Source organism: Coturnix japonica, chromosome 1 (genome assembly GCF_054131305.1).
Source record: "Coturnix japonica strain WE chromosome 1, WE-NBRP24, whole genome shotgun sequence".
Lineage (NCBI taxonomy): Eukaryota > Metazoa > Chordata > Aves > Galliformes > Phasianidae > Coturnix > Coturnix japonica.
Window position 1 is genome coordinate 111958777 of NC_140663.1, and position 26426 is coordinate 111985202.

General features: G+C 40.6%; 1 protein-coding gene across 4 annotated transcripts; it reads left to right on the forward strand.

The window, feature by feature from the left end:
- The first annotated feature begins 2127 nt into the window (after positions 1-2127).
- ASB11 (ankyrin repeat and SOCS box containing 11) lies at positions 2128-26291 on the forward strand. Of its 4 annotated transcripts, XM_085550436.1 has the most exons (8): positions 2128-2427; positions 3288-3341; positions 6376-6455; positions 8978-9085; positions 10522-10672; positions 10938-11072; positions 12097-12288; positions 14542-23135. In XM_085550436.1, the coding sequence occupies exons 1-8, from the start codon at positions 2391-2393 to the stop codon at positions 14664-14666; spliced, it is 882 nt and encodes a 293-aa protein (XP_085406562.1). In that variant the 5' UTR covers positions 2128-2390; the 3' UTR covers positions 14667-23135. The 4 variants fall into 4 exon arrangements, with proteins under 4 accessions (XP_085406562.1, XP_085406566.1, XP_015742135.1 ...); XM_085550440.1 differs by lacking the exons at positions 2128-2427; positions 14542-23135 and adding an exon at positions 25717-26291 and having other exon boundaries at positions 3119-3341; XM_015886649.3 differs by lacking the exon at positions 2128-2427 and having other exon boundaries at positions 3120-3341.
- The last annotated feature ends 135 nt before the right edge of the window (positions 26292-26426 follow it).

The window sequence follows — 26426 nt, forward strand, 5'->3', positions numbered from 1 at the left end:
AGAGGAGGCTCATTCCTCTCTAATCTTTATTTCCTTGCCAACCTCCTCAGGTCATATCTGACGTATTTCTTACAGCTAAAGTTAAGGTGACCCATAATGAAAATGAGTTCTAAGTCAGACTGTTTTTTCTTCTGTTTCCTTTTCCTTGCAGGCTTTTACATTAAAGATAGATCTATAAAAATTAACTTTCGAATTCTTCAAGCTAAACTATTCACTCACCACATCATGACAGTCATACTGAAGGATTAACTTACCTGCTGGATATTCTGATTTGCTAATTTGGCAATCACTCTTACAGAAGACTGTTGTGGGTTAGGCATCGTGTTGAAGTTCCCAATGAGGGATGCTTTTCCTACCAAGTGCTGACTTGTTCAGTTCAGTCCTGCAGCCTATCGGTAAGTTGCCCAATCCATCCCATTCAAAACACAACACAGTGATACGACCCAAAGGGAGGAACATTTCCTATTTCTGTACTGTGGTTGCTTTTCCTTTGTGTAACATCTCTTGCAGTTCCTATCTTTTGTTGCTCACCTTCCTCCTTCCTTTAGTTCTGTAAATGCCAGATGTTTCTGAGTGATCATGCCAGACCTTGCTATTGCTTATCTGACTACCACCTTCGTCTGCATCAGTGCTTCCTACTGCGCTGTTTAGCTGCCTTCTTACTGATGACTTTTTGAGTTCAATCCAAAAGTGTTCTTATATGCAAGAGATTACATGAGTTTTTCTCAAATGACTTCATCATTTAACTCAAGTCTTTCAGTTGTGCTATTCTGAAACTAGAAGAGTGAATTTTCTGCTATAGAAATGAAGCTTGTCCTTCTGGGATAGTCATTTTTATTGTGTTATTGTTGGTATAGACAACCTAGAGAGCTTATCATTGTTACTAGGATTTCACACTCCTTCAGGGTAAGGAGAATTTCAGCAGAAATTATCTGATCTCCAGTTTCTTGTGTTTTTCTGTAGGCTACAAACTCATACAAGCTTACCTCTTACCCAGCCAGCTAACAGACCTCCTTTGCAACCAGATGTCAGTTTTGTGGTCATCCTTTTTAAGACGTACTATTCCTTTCTGCTCACATTCTCTTGAAAGGAGTTTTGTGGATCTCATAAGAAAGATTTCTTTATTATTTAGGCTGAACATTTTTTGTATTTCTGTTATTTTTTACTACTTTTTTTCTTTATCACCCCATCTTGTGTTTTTTGTTTTGGTTTGTTTTGTTTTCTTCTTTCTCTGTACATCCTATTATTCCATTCCATTCCATTCCATTCCATTCCATTCCTTTTCTCTTCTCCTCTTCTCTTCTCTTCTCTTCTCTTCTCTTCTCTTCTCTTCTCTTCTCTTCTCTTCTCTTCTCTTCTCTTCTCTTCTCTTCTCTTCTCTTCTCTTCTCTTCTCTTCTCTTCTCTTCTCTTCTCTTCTCTTCTCTTCTCTTCTTCTCTTCTCTTTCCTCTCCCTCTCCCTCTCCCTCTCCCTTCCTCTTCCTCTTCCTCTTCCTCTTCCTCTTCCTCTTCCTCTTCCTCTTCCTCTTCCTCTTCCTCTTCCTCTTCCTCTTCCTCTTCCTCTTCCTCTTCCTCTTCCTCTTCTCTTTCCTCTTCCTCTTCCTCTTCCTCTTCCTCTTCCTCTTCCTCTTCCTCTTCCTCTTCCTCTTCCTCTTCTCTTTCCTCTTCCTCTCCCTTTCTCTTCTTCTCCTCTTTCATCTTTCCTTTTTTTTTTTTTTTTTGCTTCTGAGTAAACTTAACTGTGTTTCTCTTTAGTTGCCCAGCTGAACTTGTCCCATGTAATCATTCTGTTTAGCTATCTTGTCACATGGCAAACAGGATTTAAAAAACTGGTGATTTTTCGTGCTTGGATTCATACATGCTATTGTTTCTACCTACACATTATGTTACTGTAAATAGAAAGTTTTGCTTGATATTTATGTAAAGTGTTAAGATACTGGCAAGAATGTAATATTGTAGTTTAAGCTGGCATCTTAGAAAAGTAGTTTCACTTGGAGAAAATGAAAAACAAGCAAAATAACGACACTTCGCTGTGTTTTTTTCCTATCAGTCTGTCCATATTTACACTAAGTTCTGGTGCACCTGAAGGGCAGGGTGCTGCAGTACTAAGTCAGCAATTTTTCTATAAAACAATTTGAATCTCAGGTGTCCAGGGAAATAATAATTTGATGTAAAATTTCACTCTGCATATCCACCAGATCTTTGGGATGTTTCACTCTTTCCCTTAACAGGTGTGTGAGTTTAAGGGTGGAGGAACCTAAGAAAAGAAAGGATACAAACAAACAAACAAACAAAAAAATCTCCCTCTAACTGTACCTATAGGAAAACAGTGATAAAGAAATACTAAAATGAAAAGGAAATGGGCTATCCTACACAGATTCAGTTAATTGCATGCTGTGGAAGCCATTTGTTTTCAGGAATAAAAAAAGTAAGTCAAAAGGGCTCATCCTAAGTTTCAAATAATATACCTTGGAATCAATGACAAATAATGTAGAAATATTCCTGTTCTTTTGAAAGACTAAGAAGCTGGTTGCGAGGGATAGTGATGAACACCGTTCTTTATCCGAAGGATGGAATATACCAGTCTGTTATTGTGTGTTTCTGATTTCACATTTAATATCTTTTTTCACTTGTAAAATAACTTTGACTTCTCAGTCCTGGCTTTGAAAATACGTGGTTTTATTTCAGATTCTTTCACGGTAATGCTTTTCTTTGATATGTTTGCCTTTGTTCCATATGTGAGTACCAGCAAGGCCTATTATCAAAATGAGAAAGACAGAAGAGTAGTCTTCTTGCAGTATGTATGTACTACTTCTGCAAATTTGCCTATGAAACCTTTGTTAGTCCAACTCTTAAGTCAAAGAATAAATACAGTGTGGATGTGTAGGCTTTCAGTGCTATGGAGAGCTTCTACCTGAAAATGCCTTCTAATATCTGAGGGGTTTGGAAAACATTTTTCCATTTGTTTTCTATATGTTGTGGGATTTTCAGACTATTTCATATTTGGTATTGTTATCTAGTATCAAATAGCAGCACCAAATGAAAACCAGTGTATTTTTGGCAACTGAGGAACAGCAAGTTCTGGGGGGTTTAAAATAGATGACATATGATACCAATAATAGCCCGGTGCAGCTTAGCAGACCTGAGAAACTATTCAAAGCAAAATGGAGGGCAGTTCTATACTCCAGGCTTTCACTAACATTTATTTTGCTATTTTTGCTTTGTTTTGTTTCAAACTTTTAATTAAGATTTCCTTGGCTCTGCTGACTCATTTCTATATTGTTAAAGGCAACAGAAAAGAGGCTGCCAGGATAGCAGAAGAGATCTATGGAATAGTCCCAGGTAAAGTAAAAATATAGACACTCTTAAAAGTGAGATGTCTATTTGCTACATATTTATAACTTCGGGATTTAAATCATTAGAGTTTCCATAAAACAAAGAGTTTCTTGCTAAGTGCATAGGGTGAATGTTTTAACCTGACGCTCCTTCCACTCCTGATGTCTTTGCGGTGTTGGTATGTGTTGGCATGCGATAGGTGTGCAAAATTTGAGACTGCAACAGCTACCCAGCTCAAATGAGGACGACATTTGCTCAAGGCACTACAGTAGATAAAAAGGTTGTTCTAGGAAGCATGGCATTCTTTGGTTGGGGATACAGGTGGTTTTGCTAGCTTTACCAACAGAGAATACTTTGGGAAAAGCTTTATTGTGTTGATTTCCTGAAAGTACTAGGAGGTTATAATTAATTACTTTGTGAATCTATGTCAACAAGTCAGGCCATAAAAATGAATAAATCTGAAGTTGTTCTGAAAATTATATAGTGCAGGAATATATAATATATAGTTATATTTACTATGCCACTTAGTCAGTCATTTTACTTTTTTTGATTTCTTTTTTTCCCAAGTAGTTTTACCTCCACTGCATCACTGCTTGTGCATGCGTCTGTATAAAATAATGTATAGATAGTGGAATTACTGGAAGTGCAAACACCTTATTAAAATGACACAGTATTTTAAATTTACTATTAATGAAAGTGTGTTATCCAGCCTGAAGATTTCTTTTAGCATTGTGACATTTCAGGCCTTTATGTGACTCAGTTTTGGACACACACTTCCTGATGAACTGAACTGTCATGAACAGCTACGGGAAAGTGAGTGGGACTGTCTGTGGTGCAAGATGGTCACCCAAAGCATCTCTGCCCAAGAGAAATACAGCTGCAAAACATTCCTTACAGAGCATTTATACACAGGAATGTCTGTCTCTGGGTTATTAACTTGTATGTTGTTCTCTAGAGTGTAAGTTCAATCATTTTTTGCTGCCACTTTTTTCCTGGTGCATTCATACAATTGTAGGCATGTGACAAACACCAGGTTTTCCTTTGTACAGGTTCTCAGCAAAGTGTCTTGAAAATGAGCGGACTACAACATATTTTTATCTGCAAGTTGCCATTTGCAAAAGCCATTAAGGATAATCTTTCAAAATATAGGACCACGTGACACTGGATTGTGTTACAGGCAGAGTTTCACAGCGTCTTCTCTTTGCAGTGTAGTGCAACAGGAGTGCTCCTTAACTTATCTTTAAGTTCAGTTATCCTTGACTTAGAAAAAACAGTGCTTTCCGACATGTCACTCCCACCTATGGAGGGAAGAAGTGCCCTGTATGGGAACTATATTTGCCATACATTTCAGGGAGGTAGGTCTCTGTGGCTAGCATGGAAGTATGCAACAGCGTGTGTTTTCATGAAGCATGTGTATGCATACACATGCCTTTACAATGCATGTGAAAAGTGCTTACACATACTCTACAATATGCATTGGAGTTTTAATAAGGCACTGAAGCTGTTACCTCTGAACTCGCGTGGTGGATGAGGCCCCTACATTTGTCTCTTGCAGTGTCATCAGCCTTCTAACTTTCTGAACTCAGCTTGTGTATTTTAGTCACCAGCATGAGGAGGGAGCTGAGATTTTTTTGATGTTTTCATGCTAATCTTTCTCCATCCCCATCTGCTTCCATCATTTTGCTTGTCGACTCCTACTTGGCCCTCAGGAGTCTGACTGCACATTGTGCTGGCTATCCTTCTAAACCATCTTCCCGCCATTGGAGCCCAGGGGCAGCTCATTAAGTAAATTGAGAGAAAAGTGAAAGCACTATTTAAAACTGTAACACCATGACAAAGTGAAGTGCTAAGGTGATGAAAACACACTGCAAGAATGCTAAGGGCTGTTGGAAAACCCTTAAAGCAATGCTGGCTTTAAACCAGAGGGTGATATGGGCATTTTAGGTCCACCTGTGGGCAGTCACTGGTGTATAATCATAATGGCATACTGAGTGCCCTTGGGATGGCTGGGCTTTACGGACATTGTTGGGAAGGCTCATTGTGAGAGCTTGCTTGGCCAAAGCAGAAACCTCTGCTGTGTCCTTGGCCTGAAATCCCCAGGGATGTTCACATACTTCTCATTGAGATTTATTTGCCTCAGGTATCACCTGAAATGGAGATATAACACTTTTTCCTCTTTCTCTGTTGTGCAGTGTAGTGAAAATGCTGAATGGAATGTGGATTTCAAGCACTATACTTGTGGGGCTATTGTACAACAGAGCACAAATGCAAACACTGGTATTGCTTCCATCCTCTGGCAGGGTAAATGCACTCCACCTGAGCTGGCTATAAGTGTAGGTTGTAGCTGGGCTAAGGACTTATTTCATGGCACATAAATAGATTAGAGTAAGGAAAAGAACAAACCCGCAAGAAGTCTACACAGTTCAACAGCTTAAAATGATTAAGGAAAGAAAATGAAACCTCAGACAGGATCTGATTTTCATGTCTGTTCTGAAAACTTCCAGTGAGAAGAAGGATGAAACTTGTTACCTGCCTGTCTGAGCTGGAGAAGTCATTTGTGAAATTGTCAATTTGAGAAATAAAGCAGACAGAGTCATGCTAGAATTCATCTGATGGACAAAGCGTCCCAGCATCTCTCTGCTATGAGACTCTTAATAAAGTGAAGGGCAGCTGGAATATGACTTGTGACAAAAGCTCCCTAGAACAGACAGAAGCTGATATCTTTCACAATATGAGTGCTGTAGGGCTCTGAAGTCTCTGGATGAGTCCCCAGCAGCATTCAACTTGTGATCTTTGCTGAAGTGTGTCCTTAGGTATTTTTCAAAGCTGGTGTTGAGGCACCTTACCGAGTAGCCAGCCTTCTCCGGAGTGCTGAGCCTTCAGCTGCTCTGCTGAAATCAATTTATTTGCAGTTTCAATGCTGACACTACATTGATTTGAAGCACATTCTGCATTTCTGTGCAACTGCACTTCCTCCCATCCTCCTAGGGGAAATACCTGTTGCACACCTGAATTAACTTTTATGAATGTGCTGTTTCAGGTAGCTGGGCGGACAGATCTCCTCTGCACGATGCTGCCTTCCAAGGACGCCTCCTGTCTTTGAAAACCTTGATCGCACAGGTAAAAGCCTGAATGTAAAGTAAGACAGGGTTAGGAAGCAGCGTAGTTTCTCTTGAATTGTATCTGAGTCAGTGAGCTGGTAACAGGCTGCAGCAGGCATAAGAAATACAGTCATATAAATAATATATACCCATGCATGCCCTTGGACATGGATTGGCTGCTTAGTTAAGATGCTGAGGACAAGTCCAGGACAAAGAATGCTATTGCTTGTAGCTTGCTGTATGATGAACAATGATCCTTGTGCTCTTTTTTCAATGATAAATTGTGCAGACTGGGCTTGGGGAGAACAAGAATAATATATACATCAGCTGTTTGAGGAAAAAAAAAACAAAACCACATACACAAAGAAAAAACAAACACCAACAAACCAACGATAGAAATCTGTAAATTCTGCATTGCTTTATAAAACAACAAGCATATTCATAACATATCTAACAGGAGATGTGTTGGCCTCAAACTCGGTTCCAACAGCAACCACGAGTTCAGACAAAAAGGAAGAGAGGAGGAAAAAACTTACGAGAAAGGATAAGAAATTGGGTAATGAAGATAAACAGCTGTAAAAAGGTCACAATTGTGCTTTGCCATTCATTCTCCTTATCACCTTCCTTCAAACCCAGCTCCCCATTCTGGCAAAAGTGAGTGATTTCCCCCCCAGCTGTTGATGATTTCCCAATGCTCTCACTCATCTAGTTCCCTCTGAGAAGCCACTTTATAGGAAGTGGTGGATTCCCTCTATCTTCATCTGTGCTGTCTTTACACCATCCTGTTCATGGCAGGCACCTGGTGTTGTGATTTAACAGTGGAGGCCTCAGTTCTTCACCAGTTGTGGTTATATACAGGAGAAACACTGGGTGTTGTGGCTATACATTTTTTACTTAATCTACTCTTTCTCCTTTTCCCAAAGACATTAATTTCAGGAGTGAAGAATGAGGGTCCTTGCTGATGGAAAGAGACTGAGGCAGTAATGTCTGCAGAGAATGAGATGGTGATGAGTCACAGTAGTTTAATAAATGAGGGGTAAAGCTCTTCATGGAGTACCATAGATGTTGCTCATTGCTTCTATAGCTGTACTATTAGCCTAAAATGAAATGCAGAGCTATGCTTTAGCATGTGTATGGGACACTCAAAAGTCTGTGCCTTCGGGTTACAGCTCTTCCGATAGTCAGAAAGGCTTCTGCTCTCCAGGGGATTAACATTAGGAGCTGCTTGTGACTGTGAGGAGGTGGAGTGCTGAAGTTTTAAGAAAGCTCAAGGACTCAGTGAGGCCTGGTCCAGCACTGAAAGTAGCATCTTGTTTTTGAGATATACTAATTAGAATGTATGATCATATGAGAGCAAGGCTTAATGCCCATGTTATTTTGCAGACCACTATAGTAAGATCTATAACTTGGTCTCCATTTAGTAATGGAGAGGACTGCCATTATATCCATTTTATCAGTACTGATTCATTCATTGGCAAGGAATTACTTTAAGCTGTTAAATTTATACCTGAATAATGAATAAGAATAGCTCTCTTCTTATCAGAAGCCTCTAGAAGACATTCCTCTTGAAGATGTGTACTCATCAGTAAATATGAAACTTCTATATCACTATAAAATGGAATGGTCTTAACATTTTAAAAAGATTTTATCTGCCCTCATGCAGGAAAATTTCAACTACAGCCTTCGCCTGAATAATGCTTTCACATTTCTGAAAAATGATTGTATTCCTATCACTGATTTTCTATCTTAAAGTAATTATAGTGGCTGTTTTTTAATGCTTATTGCAGCAGGACAACTTTTACAATGTTATGTTGCTCAATGATATTAATGTCCACTGAAAGCTTTTGCAGTTGCATACTAAACAGTGCACTGCTGCCATCTCGTGAGCTGCCTAGTCTATAGCACATTGAACAGAGGGGAAATAGTGTTATGGAAGACACTCAGGCCTACTTCAAGGCCTGCTTTCACATATGGCTGTGAAATCTCATTTACAAGAAGATTCAGCTGCATTTTGGGGACAGCACACATGGCAGTTTCTTTGTTGCTTGTGAATAAATCCGGTGTCTGTTTCTGTGGGAAAAGATATAAGAACTGTCATTTAGGAAAATGCTGATATTGAAGGATTGTGACCCTAAGTCATTTCTTCCAGTGTAAAAACCCTTCCAATCCAACCAATCTATGATTCTACCATTCTACAGTTCTATGATTCTGTGAACTATGCTGGGCACTCCATATAGTTAGTGGGTGTATTTTTAGGATGGAACACATCTAACCTAAGGCTACTTTGAGATAAGCGAAATCAGATCCTAAGGGTGCCTGTATCCCCCCACTGATGGAGCCCAAGGGACCAACCAAACTCTGAACCATAACCATTACTGGCTATCATGCCTGGGGACAAGCAGCAGACATCAGTAACAGGACTCACATGCATTCCTACCCCCTACTTAGCTCTCTGTCCAGGGCCCAACCACTGCTAATGCCCCAGAATTGCCCCTGAGCTGGACCAGGCCCTCTTCTCATGCCCTGCACTCTACCTTGCAGGGTTTCAATGTGAACCTGGTGACAACAGACCGAGTCTCAGCTCTTCATGAAGCCTGTCTGGGCGGCCATGTGGCCTGTGCAAAGCTGCTGTTGGAGAATGGCGCACACGTGAGTCCTGGGCTGGTGGTGATCACCCCAAGGAAAATTATAAATGTCTTTGTTTGTTTGTTTGTTTGTTTGTTTGTTTTCCTCCACAGTCATCATTAGAATTGCCTCTGGTTTCCTGAGGAATATTTTGGGAATGTCATGTAAGTAAAAACAGATGTGCTTAAATAAATGAGGCTTATCTGTTATTAAAATAACTTCCCCAGCTGGACCTCAGGTAGGATGCACTTTAAAAATGGAGAGACCCAAATAGGATGATATATATGAGAACATGTTTCATTCAGCTGTGTTACACACTTTCCAAGGACTGTTTACATGGCAAGAAACTGAGCAACTGAGATTCCTTTGCAGAAGAAAATACATTAATTACTTTCCTATACTGTACACCAAATTTCAGTCTCATTGAATAATGAAGAAGAAACCCTTTCTGCACAGTTTTACTTGATTTTGGGATACAAGTGACATTACCTTTTTATAACTAGAAGAAACATCTCTGAACTACCTATGAAAGCAACCTGTTCCTTGTACATAAAGCCTCTTGATTTTATCCTTCTTTTTATCTTTTCTTCTCTTTGTGTTCATAAATAAAGCCAACAAAATGTTTGCTAACTTCTGTGCTACGTACAGGCTTGGGGCAGAGCTAACTCTAGCCCTTGGTCTCCCATCTCTTTCCTCTTCTTGATTTGGAAATCATATGTATGCTGCAGAACCCATTGTTCTTTTCCATCTTGCAAAAATAACAATAATAATAAAGATAATAATAATTATTATTATTAAGGCATGTGGATTTGCTGCATAAATTGCCTCTGAGGGCTTGCTAGGCAGTCAGACTTTGCAGCTGCTGCAGCACAGCACAGCACAGGTCTATGCTCTCCCAGTGGAGAACGACAGATGATGGCTCTTGCCAGGTATCTGTGTCAGAGATCAAGGAAGGAAATTCTTTCAGTCTTACACACACATCTGTGCATAAACACAAATCCTTTTGACCTCCTTTTCTGTTTGGGATTATGACAGTGTTTCTGCAAATACATCTTTTGCTGGAAATGTATTTTCAGATGAATGTATTAAACGTGAGCTATATTTTCATTTAAAAATCAGAGTTGTCTGAGCATGCAATGGATTTGGGCTGGTGCAAAATAGGTATGGCAATACTCAGGCTCTCTGTGTTAAAGAGAAATAATCTGAATTATCTGAGCAGCCCTAGGAGTATCTCTCATAACAAGTGATGATGCTGCCTTATGGCACTAAGTGTCTGGGAAAAAGAGCACAGCTCAAAGAAGAATGTTATATATGTTGTCTCTCACTTTTAAAGTTGCAAATCAAATCAACTCTGACATTAAACGACAAGCATTCTAATGCACTTTAGTTGAGCACATGATGCATGCTGCAAGGGCGTTCCTCTTACACTGGATTGTTCTGAGCATGTCCTGCTGTTTCAGGTCAACGCAGCCACAATTGATGGGATCACTCCTCTCTTTAATGCCTGCTGCAGTGGCTCTGTGGCTTGTGTAAACATGCTGCTTGAATTTGGAGCCAACCCACGGGTCGAGAACCACCTTGTTTCACCCATTCATGAGGCAGTCAAGAGAGGTAACATTCAGTCTGTGAGTGAAGCTAACAGCAACTAAGTGGGCAATGCATCTCTTATTTACTTCAAAGCACTTACTCACTCCCCCCCCCCCCAAAAAAAAAAAAAAAAAAAAACAAACCAAAAAAAACCACCAAAACCACACCCTTATACAACACAGATAAATGTACTTGGCTTGTTCCCAGATCTTATGCCTCATTCATTGTACCTGAGTGTATTCTGCTCTGTGTCACTACATTTAAGTGATAGTTCTCTTTTGCTGCATAGGACACCGAGAGTGCATGGAGGTTCTTCTGGCTCATGGGGTTGACATTGACCAAGAAGACCTGCAGTATGGAACCCTGCTTTATGTTGCTTGCATGTACCAAAGGACAGATTGTGTCAAGAAGCTGCTGGAGCTTGGTACGTCCAGAGAAGGAGCTGGGGGAGAGCTGGGGTGGTGTAAGCCACCACAGTGTCGTCCAAATTACTCCTCTGCCATAAACATTTTGAAGTACTTCTGCAAGAAATATTTGGACAGCCTGAATCTGTGAGATAAATTTCACTTGTATTTGTAAAGAATACATGCCAGTGGAGGTGGTGGAGTCACCATCCCTGGAGATGTGAAGAACTGTGTAGATGTGGTGATGAGGGACATGGTTAATGGGCATGGTAGGGGTGGGCTGACAGTTGGATTTGATGATTTTAGTGGGTTTCTCTAATCTCTGTGATTCTATGAAATTAGAATCTCCCTACTGGAAAGTTCTAATTATAGAGATCTATCTGAGGCCATTTGAATATGGAAGTGTTAGTTTTCTAAAACAATGTCAGGAAACAGAAAATATCAGTTCATATTGATGACCAAAATCAAGTCTTTTGATTATGAAAGATTAAACTGCAATACTAAGCATTTACCTAATTTTCTTCTCAGCTAATGATGGAAACAGCAGTAAATATGCTTGAAAGAATAATCTCTATAAGCCCAGCCACAACTAATAAGCTAGTGTAAATTTCTGCTGATTGCACTTGCTTGAAGTATGGCCCTGTTGTGCATGGCAAGCTCAGGGCAAGCATTTTGCTAGCTGTGCTCCAAAGCTATTATAGATACCTATTTTCCTCTCTCTAATTAAAATAACATAATCTAAGATAGATTGTACAACACTAACAAATTTGTGATAGGTTTTGATCATCTACTGGGGTGAGAGTCTAAGAATTTCAATGGTTGATCATCTTTGCCTGTTGTAGACAGGATTCAGTGGCTCGGAAGATGCTTAAACAGAGAATATTTGATCTGAGATTTGCACTGATGTCACACAGTGGTGACAGAGGCCTGGATGCCATCCATCACCTTCATTGAGGCTACCATTGGATACCCAACTTGTATAGTGCAATGTCAGATACTTCTTGCTTTTTCCTTGTGCCAATCCTTCATTCTTCTTCTCTCAAGGAGCCAATGTTAATGCGGGGAAGCGACTAGACACTCCGCTCCATGCTGCAGCAAGGAAATCGAGTGCAGAGATAGTCATCTTGCTGGCAGACTATGGTGCTAACCTGAAATGCAGAAATGCTGAATTCAAATGTGCCCTGGACCTTGCCATACCCAACAGCAAAGTGGAACAGGCACTTCTACTTCGGGAAGGTAAAGGTTTCTTTTGCCTTTTCCCCTTTGCCTTTTCCCCCTTGTCATTTTGAAGTAGAGCAGTATTTATTTTCCCTAAAACCCTTTTCTTAATTGATTTAGTCTTCTCTGTAAGTTCTCTATTGATTTTGAGCCTGTATCACACTACAAAGGAATGAGCAAGCAATCTCTGATTTCTTGCCAGATCTGCTGCCAAGTTAGAGTTTTGGTGAGCAAATTGGCTAGTTATTCTGTGCCTTTGTTTTCCATTTATTGAAGAAGGTAAATGATCCTTATTTATGAATCAAGGCTCTAAGGGCTGAGGATTGAAAACATGCAGGCTCTCTGATATTTCTAGTTATCTTTCCAATCTACTTGAATAAACTTCTAAGCAGAAAGAAATCTAACACTTGTGCCATTTTCATCTCTGCCACATATAGCCAAAACTTTGTGCATCTCCATCCCTGGAGAAGGGACATGCTTTGTTAATTCCCCCTGTCCTCTGAACTCCATGTTTCCTAGCTCACTTGTGCCCTGTTAGCTAATCTTTGCCCCCCAAGGCTCTGCCTTCCTGGCCACAGCTCCTCACACTCCCTGTCAGTGGGGAGCAATGCAGTGTGCTTAGAAAGTCCAAGAGCTCATGGATGGTAATTAATGTCAGTGGGGTGCTTTGTGTTGACCGCTGCATGCAGGTTAATTTTATGGAGGAAGTCAAATACTGGTTCAGTATTCTTCTGTCCCACTCTCTTTCTCCATGACATTTCATGTGGTGCTTTAATTTGTCACAGAACGTCATAGAAAGGTTGTCAAATCACATGAGTTGGACGAGACCCAAAAAGATTATCAACTCCAGCTCCCATTTCCACACAGGACTACCCAAAATTCAAACCTTCTTTGTGAGAGCACTTTCCGAACACTCCATGACCTCTGACACTTGGGGCCATGCTCACTGCCCTGAACAGACTGTTCTCTAGTCTCCATTGCCCTCTAGTGAAGAACCTTTCCCTAACCCCCAACCTGACCCTCCCCTGACACATCTTCATGACATTCCCTCAGGTTCTATCATTGTCATGTTTAAAAACTTCCTGGAGGACATTTGCTTGAATGCTTCTCACTTCTTGTGACTTTTGTCCCTGTGTCTGAGGTGTTCAGGCCTGAGCAGAAGCAGGTGTCTCATTTCAATTGCCTTGTGTGATTGAGAGCTTCTGTAGATAAATAAATATGCCAATTAAAAATCCCATCTGTTCCTAAACCACTGCTTGATTTTCACTCTCAAGTTGTACCCCCATTCTCCCTCACAGTCAGGTGGGCCAAAAGGTTCTTCAGTTACTGCTAGTTCTTCCCTTCTTAGAAATGAGATGTTTTTCAGTGCCTGATATAATATACATTCCTTCAGTCTTACTTGCAGACACTTTCTGTATCCAACATTTACAACTCCCCCACCTTGTTTGTGTTTTCTGAGGTCCTTCTGTTTGAAAGAAGCACCCCAGGGAATTCTCTTGAAGAGTTTTCTTTATTCCCCTGACTTTTCTTCCATGCTTATTATTTACATGTCTCCTTTTAGATGTTCCTCATCCTAGCTATTATTTGATGTGAATTATAAAATGTTTCCATTTTCCTAACTGCTCTGGGAGGTGATAGCTTCTTTTCTCACTTCTGTGATGGTAGCGCAAGTTCCCTTTTCTACAAATCCTACAGATTTCTATACATTTATTGTCAGAGGGGAATTAGCAACTGATTTAGGTGCCTCCATTTTCCTGTAGTAAAAGCAGACTTTGGTAAATCTGCTCTGGGGCTGGGAGCTCCATCCTGTTCGCCCCACTGGGAACAGCACCATGGTCTGCAGTAACATGCAAGTACTAAATGAGTCTCAACTCATTCCGGTCAGTGGGCCCTCCAGATTCTAATAAGATATTGTCACAGGATGCAACATTTCCCTCAGGGCTCAGAAAGGGCCAAACCCTGCACAAGAGCTGTGCATCCTAGTATGCTGTCTCCAGTGCAGACTCCTGTAGAGCATTTTCAGTATTTGCTCAAGAAAAGATTCAGAAAAGCTTTGCTGTGCATGCATAAAAATCTTTTTAGTGTTCATAGGTTTCAAGCCTCTGAATCAATGTTGACAAAATAAGTCAGCAATGTATGTTGTTCTCCTTAACTTCAGAAAGTCATTGTGTGGTACTCAATTTGATTTTCAGACCTTGCTGCTGTTTTTGACTTTCTGACTTATACTGGGGATGAGGGGGCTTGCTCTTGCTTTTCTTTCTTTCCTTCCAGGCCCTGCCAGCCTTGCCCAGCTGTGCCGATTGTGTATCAGAAAGCATCTGGGTCGATCATGCCTATATACGGTCCATAAGCTGCGCCTGCCTGAGCCGCTTGAGAACTTTCTCCTACACCGATAAGCCCATGACTATCTTTACACTGGAAAAGAAAGAGAAACAAATGGTTGTGTACTCCAAAATTATAATATCAAAGAAAAAAAAATTAATCAAAGACATCATTTACTGTCTACTCTGGGTACCAAACTTGCTGCTGATTGTGCACATTGAAGCCAATGGAAAACACCTTTTCACAGACAATGAATGTTGTGGATACAGCTCCCCCAGTTTATTGCAATATCTATTTTTACTAAACTGAGAAGTTGTAATACATGAACAGCTCAATCAACATGCGTTTGTAGATAGACATGCAGACGTCTACCCACAGACACACACACAGGATTTCCCCTGCATTTAGTGTTGTCTAGTGATTGTAGGTACTTTTTATTTTTTCCATTTAATATCTGTGCAGCTTCTTCCATTTAATTCTAAAAAGCTCACCGTCAAAATTAAAGCTGTTATTCTTCCACTAGTGTGGGAATGAAAACATTCAGTAGTTAATGTTAGGCATATTTATGTACTGCACATCTTTAGTCCTCCTTGACTTTTCTTCCTGACGGCTCTTTCCCATTCTCTAGTAGAATCATCACAGCGACTTCCAGCAGGCTCTGGCTGTCCAGATGTCCCATCATCTGAACCCAGCTGCCCCCTACACTAATCCATGTTCTCCTCCAAGATGAGAATGATGTTACCAAATCAGGTCTGGAGGCTTGGAGTAAGTCCATGAAATAATTTGTAAGTCTTAAAAAAATACATTTGTCTCTTCTAAAAGAAAAAAAACTATATATATATATTTATGAAAGTCTGTTTTACCTGAGATCTGGCTCTGTTTGCTATATGAATAATTTTTGTTAGCTTAATTTGAGGAGAGAACAGCAAATGTTTTCATAGGCATATAGTAGGCCAGTCTGTCCTTTGCAAAGCTTAATGACAACCAGAAACATGAGTTGCTTCTCCTCCTTATTATCTTTGAACACTTTGATGTTTCCCAAGAGAAGTCCTTGGACTGTAGAGCAAGAGAGGGTCAGGGTCCCTAAGGATGGTTGTGCATCACCCAAATCTTCTTGTTGGTTATTACCCACTAGGAGAATAAGTTGGCAGGGCATCTGCTTCCGCATCACCTGCTCTAGAGTCTTTCATCACCTTCCTGGGAGAAGGGAATTTTAAAGGAGATTCTGGCCACTGTGATAGTAGTTCAAATCTTATCAGGTTTTGTAGCTTGGACATAGCAGTTAAAGCTGTAGACCTCTCTGAGCTGAGCAACTCAGTATCCAGTGACAGGTGCCAGCATGGCTGTGCAAATATATGTTTATTTTTCTTATGGAGGCTTCTGAGGGCAGAAACATTTCTACAGACCTGAAAGATGATGAAGTTCAACCACAAAATGAGCAATAGTGTATCATTAGTACTGTAAGACATAGAGGTTAAAGGACAGTCTGCCTACACATAGCCCAGCTTTGCAGGCCCAAGAGTCCAGTTCATTTTCCAGCTAAGAGCTGTAGAGATTTTTTTTTATGAGCTATGCATGCTGGTACCAGTTTTCCCTGCCCCTATGTTCAAAGTCAGGGGAAATGAGCCTTGCGAGCTATAAGGCACTGAACACTTTTCCAGCAGCCATTGAGTGGTTGTCATCACTCTAGCAGAATCAGCCTGTGGTCCAATGCTAACTCCTTAATTTCATCACATTACTTTCCTTCTCTGAGACAAAGGACTCACCTTTCCTGTACTTTCCTATGAATCATTCAGCACAAGTAAGATAAACTGTGCTCCCAGCAGTTTGTGATACTAGGCCTGCAGCATTACAGCCACTAACAAATGTAGTTTTCAGCCTGTGAAGTACCCTGTTTCTGCACATATTGAATGCCGCCTGACAGCGAGAACTATTGCCCATAAAGTTTTCTGTGACATGAATGACCTTGTATAGTACAGTATATCATGGATTTCAGAGATCTGAACACTAAATTCTCAAGAGCTTCTGAAAATCAGATACTGTGAAGAAAGAAATGTCTGTATTTATCTGATGTCAGTAGATCTCTCTCAGGCTTGTCCTTACTTCCAGCTTGCCTACTCTGTTTATAAGCTGGCAGTCAGAATACCATCTGCTGTCCAAATAGAGAGGCAGAGCCTCAGCTGTGTGGGTTGTCAGGCTTTTATTGCAATCAAGGAGTGAAGACAATTTATGGGATCTATTTCAGAACATGTAATGCTGAATTGATTTCCTTCTGCGATCATTGGTGAAAGCAGTATTTCACTTGCATGGGATTTTAAATTGAAAAAATGTATCTTCATTAAGGAGGTGCAAAGCCTACTCAGCCTCTCAAGAAGGTTTATGTTATGAAACAACAGAAGCTGCCCTATTTTATTGCTGATATTAGGTTCCCATCAAAAAATCACCTCACCTTTGCATCCTCCCAGAGATATCATTCTTCTTGAAATTCCATATATCAGAGATTCAAGTGGATCCGAGCTATAATAAATCAAGAGAGAAGTTCAGAAGTCCTGATATTAAGCAATCTCATTAAAAACTTCACCTAGATTTTTTTGTTCTTATCACAAGCGTGGTTCAGACTAAACATCACCCATTTAATTTTCATTGGCTGTGCTTTGTGTTACAAATCATCATTTGTATCATTTCATGGTATCCTGTTCAGTGGGAAAGTGTTGGGCCATTTATTTATTTCCACCCACAAACATCCATTCTAAGTACAAACTCTTTCAGCTTTAAGGCAGAATCTTCAGCTATCGACGCTCACCAACCATAAACATTTGTCCCAAATGTATTTTGCAGAAATATCTTGAAAAATGTTACCAATACGCAATGTAAACTCAAGAGATTTCCTTTTATTGTTCCCAATCTGCTGGTCCACTTTTCAGTTTTATTATCTATGTTATGAAAGCCAGAAATGTGGACTCAGAAATGTTGGTGAAATGGACCTCACAGAATCACAGAATACCCTGAGGTGGAAAGGACCCATGAAGATCACTGAGTCCAACAGACATCAAACTAATTAGAAGTTGACTTCAATCTATCATTCGTTACTTAGTATGCTTGTTATTGTTATCCAAAGCAAAACAAAGTTAATACAGTTGAGTACAGTCCTATCTTTATCTGTACTCCAAAATAAGCAGTCTTTGTATCTATGTTCTGCCTAGTAAAGGGTGCATTTCCATGACTCCAAGCATTTTTACAGCTCTTTTTGTCTTTACTGCATCTTCTCTCATACCACTCAGCTCTTGTTCATAAGCTACACACTTTCAATCCCAGTTCTGGCCACTGTCTCCTACAGCACAACTTTGCTGTTGGCACTTATCAGCCCTCTGGTCTTTATTGGGTGAAAACCACTGGTGGTGCCCCAGCAGGTCATTAGGGCAAGACTGGCTAGTTGGACTGATACTAATGAAATGAAACATATTTGTGGCTGTTCTGTATTCTGGGCTGACAGTTTATGATGTTGTCGTATATTTTTTTTCCCCAAGAAATTAATGATTTGTACAAGCCATTTGCTCCTCTTTGTTTTTTTGTTGTTTTTTTTTTTTTTTTTGGGGGGGGGGTTCTTTGTTTTTTTAATGTTCTTTAAGAGGTGTATACTTTGTTATTGTCAAATACAGATTATTAGACAAAGAACTTCTGCCCAATTTGATTTCTATTTCTTGAAAATTCCTGCAACTTTAGATTTCATGACATTTGCAGAAACTCTTGATGCACATTGCAAATGAAAGGAGAAGTGTATCAGTTTTAAAATTGAAAAATGTTCAATAAAAGGTATCAGGAACTGAGGAAGAAAACTTAATTTACATATTCAGCTGAGAATAACATCTGGGGGATGGGAAAGGGATGAATTGGCAGGGCATGTCGTTCTAGAACTTTAACAAGTAACACATCAGTCAGCAAAACATTGCAAGTAATGGCTGCATTCTTACCAGCAATGGATAAAGTCTCACATGTGTGGGGGATTCCCTTTTCATCTTACTTTGAAATGAATTAGACTTAAGTATGAAGAGCTTCTCTTCATTGCAGTTTGAGCAAAACTATTGTAAATGCCAAACCTCAGCACGCAGTCAGTCTAGCAATTTTTATTGTTACATGCCTTGTCTGTGATATTCTGCAAATATGGATTCCCAGAATCAGAAACACTAACTTGGCTTACTCTGATTTAAGCACTGAATCAAGGTCTGAGAAACAAAACTATGTTCCAGCCATGTAAAAACGAAGAAAACAATTAAAATGAATTTGGTATTTATAGTAACAAAAGATTTAATGTTTTTAACTGTAAGATGTGCGAGACTCTGTGGTGACAAGGAATAGGATAAAAATGAGACTCCCTAGCCAGTCCTTGAGGGCAAGACAGGGTTTGGACTGGTATTAAACCCATGTTTTACTGAAACAATTCAATGGACTAATATACAGGGTTCTGTAGTTTCATCCTTTCTCTCACATGCAGAGGTTCAGCGGAAAAGATCTGAAGACAGAGAGAAGTGCTCTATCCTTTAATATCTTTTCAGGCCCAGGGGCCATGACAATTTCATCTGAACTCCTCCACAATGCAAGCCACAGAACCTCACCCAGCAATTGTGTTAACCCAGACTGTGCCCTGGGCTACGGCGTGCTTTACAAAACCTAGCAGCAGAGAGAGCTTCCCACTTCATCCCTCCAATGCAGCTGCCACCCCAGGCCAGGAGATCATGAGGATGGGAGGCTACCTTCTCCATTACATGCACTCATTCTTGTCCATAGCCTGGAGCTGCCAGTTAGTCTGTCTGAGGCGGTGCTGGAGGTACTTCATGGCCAAGGCTAGTGATGTTCATGTCTCAGTTTGTGGTAATCCAAACTTTTAAAAAATAAGAGAATTCATTAGATGAGTAATGAGAAAAATTTCTACACCAAGTTCTGTTTTTTTCTGGCATGTAGGAGGTGAATTTTGCTGCATCCTACAGATATTCAGGCATGTATTACCTGTGGTTTGCTAAGAGTGCATTGTTGTGGTAGGTGATTCATTCTTCTGCTAGGTCTACCTGTTAGCTATAGAGGTTAACATGCTGTAACAACATAGAAATTAGACAGGATGGGAAGGGAGGGTGACTTAGAGAATTCCAGAGAAAATGTGTTATAACTTCTTCTCTTTGGCCTAGGAGTCTTTTTAAGTTATACACATTGTGGTTATTATTTTTTTTTTTTTTTTTCTCTTAGGAAGAAGGCCTTATGACTTACTAATTTTATGATGCCCGTATCATTCTTTACCAGCTTCACTAACATTAATTCCAACTTTTTTGTTTTCCCTCGGGTGGTGAGGAACTTGCATTACACTTTGTATTTGGAAAGGGATAATGTATGAACTTCCTAAGTCCCAGAGTAAGCTATTTGAGAGCTAAGACGCTAAAAATATTTGCTTTTTACACTTTGCTTACAACTGATGCTTTACTCCAATAAGAATGAGCAAATGGTTATTAATGATTATAAGCTTGAGATATGCATAAAGACTCTGGCTTTATCCCCTGAGCTTTGTGCCTTTTATCACTGAATCCATGTCAAGGATCAGTCAACCCCAAATATCCAAGTGAGCTAAAATTAACAAGTAAGATAATTTAAATTTGCTACCAGTGCTTTCAGTGTCATTACAAATCTACATCAAGGCACATATCTGTGGAACAGGGCCCTGGATAACTACAGTTACTAAGAAACAGATTTTTGGGTCAAAGTTTGCAAAGGCTTCAGTGAAAAGTTTCCACAGAAACAATGCCAAGTAACACCAGTTTGCTTCCAAAAGCAGTTTCTCATAGGCTGTTAGTTTAGATAGAAGAAAATCCATTATGAACTTGGTGGTGTTTTTTTTGGCTAGGAGTTGAAGCTTTCCAGTTCTACCCCTGTAGCGCTTCCCATCCACCCACTAAGTACAGGCTTGGTAGCAAGGTAAACAGCTGCTCTATAGAGGGTCCACAGACAGCAGCTTGTCTGACATTTATTAAAGCCTTTGAGCTGATGTGACTCACTCTCTGCAGAACATTTCCCTGTCTGTTCCTCAGTCATTGTTCATGGAAGATAAGTACCTAGGCTTTTCATGCTTGTAGCAGATTGGGAACAAATATGTTTTTACCATTGCTCATGAAATCTCATTGGGGATTATAATTATTATTATTTTTGGATGTGGCTCCAGTATAACAGATAAAAAGGTTTATGCTAACCTTGAGATATTTTAACAGATAATACTATTTTGCCAGTGCAAATCTCTTGCAAAATTCATCATTGCAAGAAACAGTAAGGTGAATGAGGAAGTGACGGCAAGGTTACTCCAGATTTTCAGATGTTTGCCCCAATGGAGACGGGATGAGAAAATAGAATCTGGTTGCAACGTTCTCAATGTTTCATAATAGGAAAGGATTCAGACAACTCTCATTTTTTCATCTGCTGAAGAAGATAACTTCCGGGTCTTCATTGAAGAGGTGGGGGGCGTGGAGATCTGGTTCATACAAGTGGAAGGGATACTCTCATTTATATAATATATCAGCTTTGTGAATCAACTTTCACCAATAACCTTTTCCAAAAGGTAATGTCATCACCTGCTATGCAAGTGGTATGCTGAAAGGAACAGAATCACATTATAGATCTGTGGACATTTTACCTCTTTGACTTCATTGTCCAAGCAGTTGATCTGGTAATGTAGATTTCTACAGGCCATATTTGGAAGCCCACAGAAGGCTCAATTCAGGACAAGAATTAAAAAATCACAGCCTGCTTTACTGTGAAAGTCCTTTAATTACATTTTTTCAGTAGTGACAAGGTGCTGCAACTTTGGGGAGCCATTGAAAAGCCCTGGGAGGCTGTGTGAGAATAGCTGAAGAGTGCTGGCCATTCCCATTAGAGGCAGAAGTTTGGGTAGATCTGTCACATTAGTGAAATTTCTAGAGGCAACCTCCAACAAGGTCTGAAAAGCAGCAGCCTTTCTGTGACTGTGGGTAGAAGAGCTTACTACAGTGTAATGTTTTAATGAGCAATGGGCATCTAACCCCAGCAAGACTGGAGAAGATAAGCAGTAGAGCAGAGGAGCATCTGAATTGGATACTCCAACCTATGAGCTCTTGTTGCCTTCCCATCTGCATTGCTGACACTCTTCAGCTTTTACTGCTGTTGTGTCCTGGTGTTTCATAGGTAGTGGAAAGAGAGAGAAACTGGAGGGAGGCGTAGAAATTGGCTTGGCTTGGTAGGAACCACTGTGGGTCTTGAGATGAGATATTGGTTGGCAGTCTTTATATTGGGAAATATTCTTGGGTGGATCTGAACGGGTCCTGACACCACAAGCATCACATAACAGGACCAACTCAGCTGACTTCTGTGGTGCTAAACTTGCTTTTATTATATTTGGGTTTTCTGCAACATGATCATCTGTTAATCTTATTGTGGAAGTAGTGGAAAACTGTGGTGTCATCATTAATATTTTTAAAATGGAAATCACTGTTCTTAGAAAATGAATGTATTTGGGAATAATTTTGCTTTCTTCAGGAATGGTTATTTTTCACTAGAAAGTCTGTGAACCTAAAAGGTTTGATGGCAAGTGACAGAACTGCCACTGTATTTCAAAATTAAATATGAGAAGCTAGAAAAGAGGGGGAGAAAGAAACATAATTCTTCTTTATGCCTGGATTTGGATTGCTCTTAAATTTAGTATTGGACAAGACCACTGTGCAGTTGGTGAAATTCTACTAGGCTGTGTTAGAAACACCAGCACAGCTCTCAAGCACTGTGTTGAGGTTTTTGTTGTAATTATACCTACTGTCTGCTTAGTGGTGTGTACTTGCCACTTGAGAGCATTTCATCACATTAATAACCTGGCATGAGTGATAACCTATAGTTATAACCCACAAGACAAGAAAACAAAGTCCTGGCTTGGAGTGGTTTGGGATCACTATTATTTGGGAGGGGAAAAAAAGAAGCTTTCAGGTTTGGATTCTTTTTGCGTGGTCTGTAGTGTGCTCATTTTAAAGCCAGTTCAGAAAGCAGTGCCAACATTTATTTTGCAGCATACAAAAACTTACGTAGGTGTTCACTGAGAGATGTTTGGCACCAGATGGTGGAAAATGGAGTGTTACTGCTTGTTCCTCTGCGGGGAAGATGCTCTAATCCCCTCCTTGCCACAAAGAAGATACAACAAACTCATGCTAAGTTTGTACTGCTCTCTGTGATACTGTGGTGCTTCCGAACATCTGTGATGAATTAAAACACAAATCCAGGTGCTCTTGATACCAAGACATATTTGCCGATTCTTTCAGGGTTTGTTGGCTTAGATTTAGATGGTAATTTATGAGACTTTCTTGTTAAGTAAAACTACCAGCTTGCATAATATAAAAGCTTCATGCAGAAGTCAGTGTGGTCCCCAACTGGGATGATGGGATGTTTGCCAAGGAAAGTTTCTGTGAGGGTGTGAGGAAGGAAACATGAAAACTTGACATGCTCAAAAAAAATGTGAAGAAAAAGAACAGCCCCTGCAAGCGGAAAGAAAAGAAGGGAGACGAGAACTGGATGATGCTATGGATTTCATCAAGGGGGGACCTCTTTACCTGTGCCCACTTGGAGATTTAGTGGCAGCTCTGCAAAGGAAACTTGGGTGCCCCTGGAAATGGTACTGGTGATTTAGTACCCCTGAGGATACACTTAACTGCTGTGATTTAAAACATGTCTGTCTCAGATGTTTGCCTTGCTCATTGGCTGGAAATTAGTGCCTTGAAGGAGAGGCAGCAGAATGCGACATATGCTATTGTTTCCGTACTCAAGTTTATAGACTGGAGTAGAAAACTGCTTTTACTGGGTTTTGAGCTAATATAATGGACCATATACAGAACAACTGAGGCCTCAGTTTGTGGCCAGGGCTTCCAACACTTCTAAGGGTGTGGGTAACCTATGCTGAATGTGGGGAATGAGGCAGGCAGGAACAGACTCCTGTGAAGCATAGGTACCCCTGAGGCAAGATTTGGTGGCTCAGGTGTTGCTCAACGCAGAGCTGTCATTGGCTATGAGTTCAACCATGCTCCTAAGGTGGGTTTTGGCTAATCACGTGAACACACATCAGCTTCTTGTTCAGAGCTGGCAAAGGCTGATTCTCAAGACTCAGTTCATGTCCCTTCAAAGCAGAGATCTAAAATAGGTCAGATGAATCATGATCTTAAAATGCATACTTATCTCCATTAGCTCTAAAGCAAAGCTAGAATATCTGGCTTGGACTCTGAATCAAAACTCAACAAATACCTCACTTTGTGCTCAATTTTCCAGATATTTTCTGTATTTCTATGGTTTGTATCCTCAGAAACCAACACTGAATTTGCACGCCAAGACAGATCTACCAGCAATGCATTTGCACTGATATAGCAAATATTAGCTTTTATGATACAAAAAAACTCACTGTACATGCCCAGAATAGTAAACAAGAATAAAGTCTTTTCTGTGATGATTGATGTGGAAAATTTATAAAGCTATTAACAAATGGGAGAAGAAATAAGGGCAGTGGAACACTTGAATGACTTGCTGTCAGCATCTTGCATCACTGAAAGATAAAGAAGAAAAGATTCAGTTTACAAGGTACTCTGTAAACATAAAAAGTAGAGTTGAGTGTCGTATGCACAGCTTCACAGTGCACTTTTATCCATGCAGGAATGTTGCATTTGAATTATGATAGAGGGATTTCTGTAGCTTGCTTTTTGTGTGGAACTTGGAGCTGTGGAGCTATTTAAATGGCAAATAGCATTGTAATGACTAAAAGCTCTGTGTTGTGTAAGCCGTTTCAGGTCTGTATTTGAAAGTTGTGTGCTGTTTATCTGGAGATTCAGGTTGACATTAAAACGTGTTTCTTTGTCATTGGAGAATTTTATGTTTACATCTAAAAACGATTTGAAACTGAGGTAGTTAAATGAGTCAAAGCTTTCTTACATTGTCTTGGTGCCAAGCAAGGCCCTGTAGACCCTATAGAAATCCCCTAATTTGGAGATATTTTATGTAGCTTGCTCCAAAAGTAATGCCTCCTATTTATTTCCATGGACCTCACATGCTGATTTTCTGTCTGACCATACAGCAGGGGGAAACACTACAACAAGGCCAAAACAATGCAGTTTTGCAATTGTAAAGAGAGGCACAGAATCTTTGTCTTTCACTCTGTTCTCTATGTTGGTAATTTGGCCTTTTAGTCATTCTGCCTCTACTACAAACTCAAGTGGCAGAATTTAAAGCTAGGCTCTTCCTAACTGCAAAAAGTACGAAACTTGTCAATGTAGGTGATACAGAAAATCTCCACAGGTGAGATCTTGCCACCCACAAATTATTTGGGATGTGCATGCACTGGAGAAAGCCTGTGGTGAGATACTACGCAGAACAAGGAGGGAAGAGTCACGAATCTGCATTTTTATGAATAAAAAGAATACTTGACTTTTGCTGGACTCTCCTTGCACTGCCTTAACCCCACTAAGACTGCTGCACAGAACAGTGATTATGGAAGGGAGAGGCAGGTCTCAGGGGACATCCAACTCTGTAGCAAGAAGTACTTTGTAATGTAGGATATTTCCAGTCTGGAACAAAGACAGGGAAATTCAGCACAGGAACTTAAGTTAGTTAATTCTAACTTAAGTTAGAATTCGGTTTATTGAAGTATCACAGAATTTTTGGATTGCAAGGAAGGGATCTCAAAGCCCACCCAGCCCCAACCCCTGTTGTAGGCAGGGCTGCCCCCCACCAGCTCAGCTGCCCAAGGCCCCATCCAACTTCGCCTTGAGCCCCTCCAGGGATGGGGCACCACAGCTTCTCTGGGCAGCTGTGCCACCGCCTCACCAACTTCTGAGTAAAGGATTTCCTCCTAACATCAAACCTAAACCTCCCTCTTTAAAGTTTAAAGCTATTCCCCTTTATCCTACCCCTGGTAATTTGGATCTTTAGATACACACATGCAATTTCTGCTCTCCTAGACCAATTTTTATCAACACGAGTGAGATTTCCATGTGGCAGTTCTGCCTACTTTCACCTGTGCACAAATGAACATATACTCAGGTCCTCTGGAAAATCAATTGCCATTTGTTGATGAAATTGTGATTCTTGTTTTAGACCAAGACATTGATTTAAAATAAAAGGACAGCGGTCAGATATGAAACGCTTCGTGTGACTGTTCCAGGGAAACCGTTTGAAGTGAGGAGGAAGAAATCAGCCCGCTCAAGAGCTGCGCTTCCCCAGCCACAGAGACAACAAGGAGCTTCCAGTGGAGAGCACGGCTCGGCGAGCACCATTTGGTTCCAATATCCGCACGGCACGGAGTGACCACCGCCGTGCGGCAGGAATTCGGCACTCAATCCTTGCTGGGGTCCCGGCTGCTGAGATGGGGCGGTGGGCTCACACGGGGCAGTGCTAGGAGGAGAAAGCGCAGCCTGCAAACCGCTCACCTCGGAATGGTGAGAATCGCACCGGTGTCTCTCTGGGTTTTCTTTGCAAATCCCCCGCAGGCAGAGTTTGCTCAACTAGTTGAACTGGCTCTTTCTCCCTTGTTGTTTTTTGTTTTTTGTTTTTTGTTTTTCTTTTCTTTTTCTTTTTCTTTTTCTTTTTCTTTTTCTTTTTCTTTTTCTTTTTTGGCAAACCAAGAATTTCCTTCCTGATAAAAGCAGCCGGGGCCGGCTCCCCGATTGGGTGAGGGGTTGGGGAGGATATGACATCAGGCACATCTCTCTCTTCGTGCGGTGTGGTCTGCCTGATCGCTGGCTGCTTACCAGCACGGCCAGGGAGGTGTTTCCCTAACTCCCAGCCCAGGTACTTAAGTTTCTGCA